The sequence below is a fragment of the Paramisgurnus dabryanus genome, chromosome 21, assembly GCF_030506205.2.
Source record: "Paramisgurnus dabryanus chromosome 21, PD_genome_1.1, whole genome shotgun sequence".
Lineage (NCBI taxonomy): Eukaryota > Metazoa > Chordata > Actinopteri > Cypriniformes > Cobitidae > Paramisgurnus > Paramisgurnus dabryanus.
This window is the reverse complement of record NC_133357.1, coordinates 6,539,215-6,550,766: the sequence shown is the minus strand read 5'-3', so window position 1 is coordinate 6,550,766 and position 11,552 is coordinate 6,539,215. Positions and strand designations below refer to the sequence as shown.

General features: G+C 36.6%; 1 protein-coding gene across 1 annotated transcript; it reads left to right on the top strand.

Moving 5' to 3' along the window:
* Positions 1–728: 728 nt before the first annotated feature.
* On the top strand, positions 729–9,280 carry LOC135750295 (CD48 antigen). Its single transcript, XM_065269087.2, has 5 exons — positions 729–840; positions 7,081–7,398; positions 7,507–7,563; positions 7,839–8,090; positions 8,206–9,280. Exons 1-5 carry the CDS (start codon positions 792–794, stop codon positions 8,352–8,354), a joined length of 825 nt encoding a protein of 274 aa, XP_065125159.1. The 5' UTR covers positions 729–791; the 3' UTR covers positions 8,355–9,280.
* The last annotated feature ends 2,272 nt before the right edge of the window (positions 9,281–11,552 follow it).

The following is an 11,552-nucleotide window of genomic DNA, read 5'->3' as shown; positions in this document are numbered from 1 at the left end:
CACACATTCTCCGAGAGACACGCGGATTTAGGGCGGCCACAACTTGTATTTCTCAGGATGAATATCTTATTTTCAGCCTTATTTTCATATAAAACAGTAGATGAGGCGCGGGACGGGAGTTCATATCTCTAATTTTTAGATGTGCTCAACTTCCCGCACCGCTGCAAAAACCAACACGCAAATGACATCCAAGTACCGCGAGAAAAATTCGGGAAATCATACGGATGAGTTTGATTTCAAATCGCTCTCGCGGTACTCTGATGTCATTACCTGTAATAGATGCACGCCGCTGCTCGCTCGCACACGGAATGTGTTAGAATAGCAAGATCCAATGAATGCGGTAAAAATCTCTTTATTTTTCATCATTTTGATTTTACGATTCCTGGACTCGCCTTTGATCAAAGTCAATGCGAGCTGATGTTGGGTAACAAAGCCAAACTCGTGCAAAATTATTTACAGTCAAAAACTCTCCAGCTTTGCAACCGAAGCTTAGTTTACCTGAAACTAAATGTCTAGACATTAATGAAATTTTGAACAACTTAGCCTGCAGAACCACTAAACATTGGAAGGGTCGTGGTCAATTTTACTGAATTGGCTGTAATTTATAAATAAAACCCTGAGTCTCCTTAAATGTTCATTGTTAGAAGGTATTTGGCTCCATCTGCTGGAGTAAAACTGATTTATCACAAGTGTTTCTTCCTCATGAGAATTAGACAGACAGACATTCACTGTAGGTTCTCACTGTTCACACGACATGAGCTCCTAAAACTAACGACAAATAATTATTAAAAATGATTTTCAACTCATGGGTTTTCATTGTGATATTCATCAGGGTGAAGGGTAAGACATTTAAAACACTTTCTTTCTGTAGCCTAATACTGTTTTAGTTGTGGATGACCCCATACGGCAAAAAATAAATGTCTTTGGCAAAAATATGTTCTCATTTCATGATGAATGATGATAAAATATATCCTAAATTTGAAAATATATTTAGTTTTAAACCTTAACCTTCATACATTTATTATATTTTCCCGGGAAAAATATAAGTTTGTATAAAATGCATAAAGTGTATTATACTATATAAGTGTATTATACAAATATATTTAATTTGAACCTTTTCAAACCTGCAAACAAAGTTTTTTCCAATGCAATGTATATAAATGCTTTAAAATTATATTAATTTTTAAAATATATTTTAAATTATACAAAAAATGGCCAAAAAATATATTGTTGAGAAATACATTTTTGTACAAAGATTTCAAGATATTTCTGCACATATCTTTTTGGCCTTTTTATTTATATTTGACAATATATTTTTTGTCGTAAGGGACTGGCTTGCTGAAACATTTTTAAGTTGGTCAATAAACGCTGTCATGTAAATCATAAATCAATCCTCAATACTGTTTAAGATTTTTAAACAATGAAAGATTTCTTTACATATTCACAGTGTTTATGAAATATTATACCACAAGCCTGTTGAATAGGCCTACTTAATTCTGATCGGTTGAGAAATGTTCTACGGGTATGCATTATTTTTCGATAAATGCACAACTAACCTATGAAATCAAAATAACTACCAGACCAGTGTCTGGGGTAACAATGGTATAAGAGGAATAATTGACTATGGTCCTTTTTATTGTTTGCTAATTATTAATTCAACAGCCCATTGTCAATTTGGATTAGTTCAGCAGTACAATGGTGGTAGGCGGAAACAGTTCTTATGTTAGCTGTTTAGCTTTTTTGGCCTTTCTAACAAAACCACATTGTCATAACACTGATCTTTTACCTCATGCATGATTGTCCGTGCTCTCAGTGGTTTTTACCTCAGCACCTCTGGCTCTTGCTGCAGGATGTGGGCAGGGGCGTAATGAACAGTTTCTAGGGAGGTAAGCGAGACAGAATTTTGAGCCCCTTCCTTTAGATGATTTTTTGACTTTCATATCATAATGTGTAGCTATAAAAAATTACTCAGTTGAGTGCGTTTGTTTAATTTTACGGGTCTCATTTGTAATTAAAAATAAATGCATGATGCAAAAAAAGATTTCTTCGAAAAACGAATAGCCCAGTCAACACTTTGATCTTTCAGTGAAGTCACTATGAGCTTACATGATCCCCAAAATGTTGTCACAATGTGTGCATCACAGTGAGCTAAAATTGTAACCACATAGCGCACTCACAGTTTGCTCATACATTAAGGTCTCCATATGAGGTCAACGCACACTCACTGGGAGCTAACACTACCCATAAAGCACATGGGATGAAAAGTACCAGATGTCGCTCAGACGGACAATAAAAAGGTGAAAGAGACATGATTGTCTCTGCATTTAACCCCTCCACTGAGTAGTGAAGCCATCCACTGCAAGTCAGAAAACAAATCTGTGAATCCCGGTCACTTTTACCTCCAATCTGTGTGAGCTTTCTAAAACCTTTATTTAGGCATTAGAAATTATATGTAAGATGGGTGACATTCTACTCTTGGGCCAACATTTTCCAGAAATGTGTGCTGTCATGCTATAACAGAATGAGTGTGCCGTTCCCCTAAAATTATGACCATAATATGAGCACACAGTGAGTGTACCGTGACTTCACATTGTGACCGTGGTTCGATTTTGTTTTTACCCGTGTACAGCACTTTGGTTAGCTCTGCTATGTTTAAATGTGCTATATAAATAAAATGTTCTTACTTAGATTTGTTACGCAATGAGATGCACGGTGTTCTTTTAATGTTCTTTTTCTTTAATATTCACAAAACTTATCAACGAAACATCAATTAAAATTACCATCATATAGCCTACCGTCAAATAGCCTTCAATCCATTACAGTATGTCTTGTAATAATCGAATTAAATTGAAACAAAATTATAAAAAAATATTTAAACACAACAATACTCAAACATGACATTCTCTATTAGGATACATGTTGAAACAATCTGATATAGCGTTTATAATAGTTGCACTAAGTTTACTATTTTGGGTAAAACCTCCGTTGCAAACCTGAAGAAAATTATGCGCTATTACATTACAACCAGCTCTAGTCATTTAAAATTTAACTCAATTACAATGCCTTAGACAAGTCTCCTATTTCTTGTTTATTTAATATAGAGTCCACAATTGCAGAAAATCATATTTTTAATTACCCTATTAAGTTATTGTCAATTTTACTTAACACAAAGTATTTACAGTAGTTTTATATTAATTTACTTAACACTTTACTACAGTGTTAATAATTAAACGTGTACAATAATAAAAAAATAAAAAACAGAAAAGTGATGACGGTGAGGCCCCCTAGCGTACTCATGGGCCCATATGCCTGGCATACTCTGCACCCCCCTAACGGTGCCCCTGGATGTGGGTTACTAATAACTTCCTGATGTTAAGGACCTCAGTTAAAAACATTAAACTGCTTAAAAAAATGCTTTAAGAAGTCCCACATAAAATATCAAACAAATTTCATTGGCATCACAGCTGTCTGTCAGTTAAACAGTTAAAGCAACACTATGTAGTTTCAATGTTAAAATGACTTACAGCTCCCCCATGTGGTTGAAAAGCGCAACAGTGCCTGGTATCAGACACTCTTCTGCAGGCAGGGGGAGGGGCGGGGCTGTGTTTCCTACCCTCCACCGCCACTTTCAGAGTGTACTTGTAGCAGCTGGGAGGCTGCTCAGGTTGCAGCAACAGTACAATTTGTCCAGTTAAAAGTTGTTCTATCACTGAAATAATTTTAGAGACATTATTTAAAGGTAAAAAAACTACATAGTGTTGCTTTAAAGACATCACTTTCTTGTTCATTTCAGATTTTGAAACCACATTATGTGGTTCACAACATGGCATAGAACAAGGAGCTGGTTACCACATCATTTTGTTGCATGCCACCTCAAGAAGTACAGTCGACTTTGTCCCTTCCTGTATATTGCCTCTATGTTCTGATTCTTATTGTCAATGTAAACTCCTACGTATTTGTATGAGTCAACAATCTCCACATCACAGTAACTCTTATAGACAGGGGTGGGCCTTTTTTCCTCCTGAAATCAATTACAATTTCCTTAGTTTTTGTCACGTTAAGCTGTTGTTTATTAGCTTCATCACTCCGCAAAGCTATTAATAATGACACTTTTACCTAGTACCCCACGGGTTGGGTTAGCTCACTTTTCAGGGCTTTTCAACTGGGCACACAAGAAGCACATGGTTTGTATCATAAAGAAACACATGGCGTCACTTTTTAAAGGTCACATTCCTGGCACTGTACGTCTTTTGTCCCGACCCTTAACATATAATCTTTGAACAGACTGTAATTTTCCTACATACATAATGGTAAACTGATTGATACACATAACTTGTTATATTCATATAGAAAATACATAATGGTAAACTTATTGATGCACATATTTATGTTGATTATACTTAATTCTTTGTATTTAGATTAATAAAGCTTTTTTCAATTGTCAGTCCAGTAAGGGGGGTGTAGTTATCTGTGTGGGTGTCAGCTTTAGGTGGTTTTGGTGGTGGGTATGCTGAGGGCTGTTGTTGGTACTTCCAGAAAATAGCTGTGGGAGTATGGATCATTGGAGCATGGGTGATGGAGGTAAGGTGATGTGGAGTTATAGTCCTCCTTGACATTGGCATAGGTAAAAAGTTTCATTTGCTAGTCAGCGAATACAAACTCACACATTTGGATGTGCTGGGGCACGTTCAAAGTTCAAAACGGTGCGCAACGTTTAGCTACGGTTTCCGCGTTGAACGACATGTTTCCAGGAAACGGTGTGCACCGATGTGCAACAGGGTTTGAGATACGTTTTCTCTTGTTTGGTGGGTGTGTCAGAACTGTAGTCCAATCAGCAGGAACATGTAAAAAAATCATGTGGTACTAAAGAGACCGCTGGCACGATGGGTTCATGTTTAATTTTCTCTTTCATTCTGGATGGCAAGTGCAGTTACTGTAACATCAAGCATACTGGCAAGAGCATAAATGCTAGATAAAAATAGTAAAAGTAGTATTTTTGGGGAAAATATGCCTCAGTAACTGAACGCATGTAAAGCTGGGCGTACACGGTGCGAATTCTGACGGTCGGAACGTCGTGAGCTCTCGCACACGACACGAGTGAGTTTATGCGAAAATAATTCGTACGCAGTCACACACGACAAGATTTTACTGTAGGACTTGAGGAATTCTGACGTAAGCATTTTCACACCTGTGAGGATGAAGTAGGCTACCTTTCGTTGTGGCAGAATGTACAAAAAATAAAACAAAAAGAATAGGGTAAAGATATTGGCTTAGTATATAAAACAGCCTGGAATTTCTGTTCTTTTGTATTTCTATTTATGCATTCCGAAATTGCAATATAGGTCTAGTGCTGTGGCGGTGAAGGAATTTCTCTGGTAGGGATTGTTCGTGCTAGCGCATATGCGGTTTTACCGTCTTAATATATCATGTTTGTAGTGCCAAGTAAATATCTATATTGCTATTATTAATGTTACATATATTGTTGCTTTTTTTATAAATATGACCGTTCAAAAAACACATTCAGTGGGCCTATTTATTTATTTGTAAATGCAGAATGAGGAGCAATGAGGTAAAACGCAAGCTAACGTTACACGTCTTTCCGTTTATAATTAAATTATTAAGACAACACATCTATAGCCAAATATTAATTTGTAAAACGAAAATAATTTAATTTAATATAAAGCACATTGTCTAGGCTTGTTATGTGCAAATGTTCGGTCAATGCGGTGTCTTGAAGTAAAAGTGAGACCGCAGCATTTATGCTCCTGTAACTGCACAAAATAAATGCCATACAGATGGCATTGCATATAATAGTGCATTTTCACAGTAGGCCTATATGTAAATTAATACATAGCAATACAAATATAGTATGAAAACAAATTAATCATTATTTAAATAAAGTTTCAGAGATAGCCTATATTTTTAGTCATTTAAATGTTCTCATCATTTCAAAACAAGCTAAGGCTACCATATAACTTACACTGGGCTATATCATTTGTTTCTTTGGTCGAAAATATGTAAAAGAATATATATGTGGGTAAAAATACCGAAGCTCAGTTGTTAAAGCAGAAGCTCCATAATAAGATGGGAAACATCGTCTCCGCATATGATCATCATGTTTATGTACTCTCTCTCAATAAATGCATATCTTAGGCTATTAAACATGGACATTCCGTTGCTTTTTTCTGTCGCGACAGCCCTTTTAATATCCAATCATTTATAAAACTACAGCAACTTTGGCACAGCTTGGATTACACAAAAATTGCGACATTCTTTGTACATCCTGTACTATTTAAACCAGTGGTCTCTGCACGTCTAATAATTTTTAAATGTATTTATTACATAATTTAGTTGGCTTATTTTATGTTTACATTGTAAATAATGATAAAACATATTAACAAGTAAAGAAAAATCAACAAGTAAAACAAAAAAGTTTTAATATCAGCCTCGTTTAATGCATTGTGGTAGCACTTATCAGAACAGCGGTATAGCCTAAAACAACTACACTCTCTCCTGTTTCCACACACATCCAAAGCTGTGACCCGACATCACAAAAACACGTATGACAGGTTTTTTTCAGGCAAATAAGCTGATCAAGAGGTCGTCACTGAAAGGACCTGTATATTTGTCATGATGTCCGGTCACCTGAGTGTGTATGTGCGCGAAACATAGCCAGCTATAGAGTAGTCATCAATATTTGAGGTAGCAATGCTACATTTGTCTTTCTTCTTCTGCGTATTGTACATTCTGATTGGTCAACTTCAAGTGCTTTGCCAGATCGTCTCGTACACCCGCACCAACACTACGAATTTATACCGACAGCTCCCGAACTTTTTTGACATGTTTAAAAATTATCGGGAGGTCGTAAGGTGCTCGTAACCTGCTCGGCTCGGCTCGTAATTCCTCTCACACGGTGCGAGCCACGACCATACGAGCATGAACGATTTGCTCCCGAGGAAAAAAAAATCGCATGCGAGCCCCTACGACAGCAAAAATCGCACCGTGTACGCCCGCCTTAACCGGTGTATTTAGGAGTTTTGTTTCTTTATTACTTTACTGTATTATTTTCTTATTATACAGTGAGTTGTGACTGGCATGAGGTGAAGACTGTGATGGAGGGAGAAGATCTCAATCTACCTATAAGAAACACTGAACCTAAGAGTCTTGATGAAGTGATGTGGCAGTTTGAAAGTATCAATCAAACCTTCCGTATAGCACAGATGTATCAAGGATTTCAACCCTTTTATGATGAGAGATTAACAGGACGAGTGAAGATGGATGAACTGACTGGATCTTTGACCATCTATAATATCAGTACCAATGAATCTGGACTTTACACAGCAAAACTCACCATTAAGGGATTAATCTCAAGGAGAAAGATCAAAGTGGATGTTTATGGTTAGATTTAGCTTTGCAACATTTCACACTCAGATTAGTTTGCCTGGGATTGTATTGTTACTCTGAGTCTTCTGAATAACTGATGTCTGTGTTGGTTTTGTTTTAAAGCACAAGTTTCTACACCTGCGATTAGCAACTCATTTACTATTTCAAACCAATCTCAAGGTGAGTCTGTCGCCTTCAATTTATTAGCTTTAAATTTTCAAGTGAATAACACAACACAAATGATTCATCCTAAACTGTACAAAAATGCTGCCGAACAACTTTATTATCTGTTCAAGTAGAATAGTGCACTTCAAAATGTAGCTGAAAGAAAGTAGTTTACAAAGTTTCTTTAAAGGAATGTATAATAATTTGGATAAAAATTGTGGTTACTGCAATAGATTAACATCTAATGACATTTGGTTGAAAGCTAACCTTACAAAATATATGTTTACCAGATACATCACAGAAGATTCAGGAGTTTTGCTCGGTTCTCTGCTCTGTAAAAAACGACAATGACGTCTCCATCTTGTGGTATAAAGGAGGTGAAATGGTGAACCAGACCAGCAGTTCTGATCTTAGATTTAATCTCAGTTTATCTTTAAAGCTTCATTATAATGATACAGAAACATACAGATGCACGGCCACAAATCCAGTGAGCATTAAGAGCATCAATCTTCAAATTAAAGACCTCTGTCCACATTTTGAAGGTAACAACCGTACGTCAGGACGTTTTTTTTTTCGTACCACAGTAATCTCTGTACAACTTCAATCTTTAAATTGACAAACCATTTACTGACAGTGTGTACGTGTTTATCATTCTAGAAGAATCTCTGTCTACACATACAGACTGTCAGGAGTATTGTGGAGATGTTGAGGTTCTGATCCGGCTTGTTCTGTCAGGACTGGTGGGAATCACTACTGTTGTCTTTCTGGTTGATCATATGAGATCAGTTCATTATTATAAAATGTAATTCCTTTCATCTTTTGTGTACTTGACTAATAAATGTCACTGATTCATAAACTGCAGCATTGTCCATTATACACTCTATGTTGTTCACAAATAAGGTTTTGGCGGTATACCATGATATTAACATAAGGTTAAACTTCCGTAAACATATCCACGGTTTTGGAAACAAAAAAAAATATAATAAAGGAGATCTCACCTGCGCTGCTGGTTTTCCATGTGATGCTACACTGTAAAAAATTAGCTGTAATTATGCAGCTGGTTGCCAGTAACTTCCTGTAGAAGATAAAGACTGAAAATATTTTATTTTCATATAACTTTGAACAAACTTTTGCCAGTAAATAACATAAATTAAAATCTACAATAAGTTACTGGCAACTAGCTGCCAGTAATACTTTCATTTTACAAGAATTTGTAGAAATTTTTACAGTGTAGACTCCATTTGTTTATGTACAGCAGAGAAAATGTCAAAGCCAGAGACTACAAATCGAAAAAAGTATTGGATACTTTTGGTATCTGGAAAACAAACGAGAGCTGTCCTTAAAGATGGATATCCAGTTTGCAAGAAATGTGGACAAAAAGGCTGCAAAAGGAGGAAATATGTTCAACATGTGCTACCATATTCATGAACACATCCCTCTGTGCAGATAAAGATGTGTTTTGTTTATCATTTAAAGCAGTATTATTTCTGTGATGCAGAGGAAATCCCAAAATCCAGCCATGAAAACCGGCCATAAATTGGAATCTTTGTTTAATTTTCGGGCGATCTGTTTTCGGACACAAAGCTGTTATATAAATTTGCCTCTAATGGGAACTGTCTTGAGAAAAGTCTTGATGGCATTTTCTTTCCATCTAATCTCAGTATAATGCCTAATAAAGCCCTGTTTGTAAGCACACGTCTGCTTTGTATGGTAACCTCTCGTGCACTCTCTCTCAGTCTCTTTCTCTCAAAACACTAAAGGTCATTTAAGTTATTTTATATAGGCCATATCTAAAGGAAATAATTTATTCCTTATTTTGTTTAAATGAGAGATGTGGCTTTATTTTACCATTATTATTTTTCCAAATGTTTAATATAAATGGATCAAATGTTCAACCAAAAACCCTATCAATTTTTTTTTTATTTAAGGGTCATTGTAGCTGATGATTATAATAATAATGATTGTTTAATACCGTACACCGTGATAGTTTCCGAGACGATTATTAAACCCTGAAAATCTCATATTGTTACAACCCTAGCAGTTACTTGTTCCTTTTGAATGCTAACATGGATCAAGAATAGGAATATCATTAATTTATCTATTTGTTCTTTTATCTGAAGCAACAGTCCTGTTGAGCTATACTCAAGATGTGTCAAATGTTCAACCACAAGGCTTAACCAATAAAAACTACAGGTCCCATGACATTTAACAAGTCACGACCTCAAAAGAATTAGAATTAGGAAGAGAAAGGGCTTAATTTTCAAGGTAAGGGTAAATGAATGTAATGAATATAGCAGTTTATTAAGGGCATTCACAACATAATCCGAGCCTAACGGGAAGTGTGCATTGTGTTTTAGTTACTGCAAAAAAGCAACAACATTGAAAACCTCCTTTGATGAAAAATAAAGATTTATTAAATTTTCTATTACTTTTTCAAAATGTAATAAAAAATATACAAAAACACAAAATATAAGAAGAGTTTGGTTCCAATCACAGCGCACCATTCCAAGCATTATAAACAATAATGGCGGTGCTTTGAATACACGCGGAATTCTAGTTTTCCACATCTACTTTGTACATCGATATCAAAAAACAAACAAAAACAAAATAATACTTTTGATGGCTTTGATAAACCTGTGGTGGTTTTCTGTGGCAGGGAAGAAAACGTAAGCCACTCTGCCACTTGGGCAACGGGCATGTTTCTTTGATGCCAAAACAATCTACCCTCAGGGATCTTATGAAAAACGTTCCATTATTTTACTCGAAGTCATGTAAATCGATGTAAATCGAGCAGGACTAAAACTGATTGCTGTCAAAAAAGTTCAGCGACGGCATTCCAAGGATGACAGCAGCAATGACAGTGTTCCTAATATGACAAAGTAAGTTTGAATTATTGTCCAGCCCTAAAAGACCATTGACCTCTATGCTCTCCCTCCGTCCACTACCGCCTCACTGACTTTTCCCATTGGCTCATGGAACTGCCAATCTGCTGTAAACAAAGCAGATTTCATTACCGCTATTGCTTCACATTCTGGCCTTTCTGTTTTAGCACTTACTGAGACCTGGATTAAACCAGAGGACACTGCCACTCCGGCTGCCCTCTCCAACAACTACACTTTCTCCCACAGTCCTCGCACAACAGGAAGGGGTGGAGGAACTTGTCTGCTCATCCGAAAGGACTGGAAATTCCAACAGCAAACCCCCTCATGTGACAACAACTCTCTCGAATCGCATGTTGTTACTATCATCCACCCTACTAAAATCGATTTTTTAGTTATCTATCGACCCCCCCAGGTCAACTTGGTCACTTTTTGGAGGAGTTGGATGTACTTCTGTCTTCACTCCCAGAGGACGGTACTCCTTTAGTAGTACTTGGTGACTTCAACATCCACTTTGAGAAACCAGAGGCAGCGGACTTCAACACCCTGACTGCGTCATTTGACCTAAAGCAAGTCCCAACTTCACCTACCCAAGGGTCAGTCAATCTTTTAGATCTTATCTACACACGCTGCTGTTCTACTTACCACACCCAGGTCACCCCACTACCCACATCCGATCACTTCCTCCTCACTCTTGAACTCGACCTTACTCCTCCAGTCACCCCGCACGCTCTCTCCCTCCCGCTTATCCTCTGTGGTCTCTTCCACGCTCCCCCCACCCAACCAACTCGTTTTGATGTTTATTTTTTAATCAGTGTATACCACTGTTCAACTATACAAATACAACACGGCAAAGATGAATGCACATTTATATATTGATTCAATAGATTTATAGCATTTTGGAAAAAATAATAAATTTTATAATAAATCTTTGAAAATGAAATTATGGATTTGAATTGTATTGTTATTATACTTTGGCACAGAGGGCACACTTTGCATGGCATTATGGTGTCTTAAAGGACAAATTCGGTATCTTACACTTAAAGCCCTGTTTTCAGATATAGAATGGTTTTGACTGAAATTTGGTCATATGCTGCTGTCAAGAGAATTTTTGGTTTCTGTGGT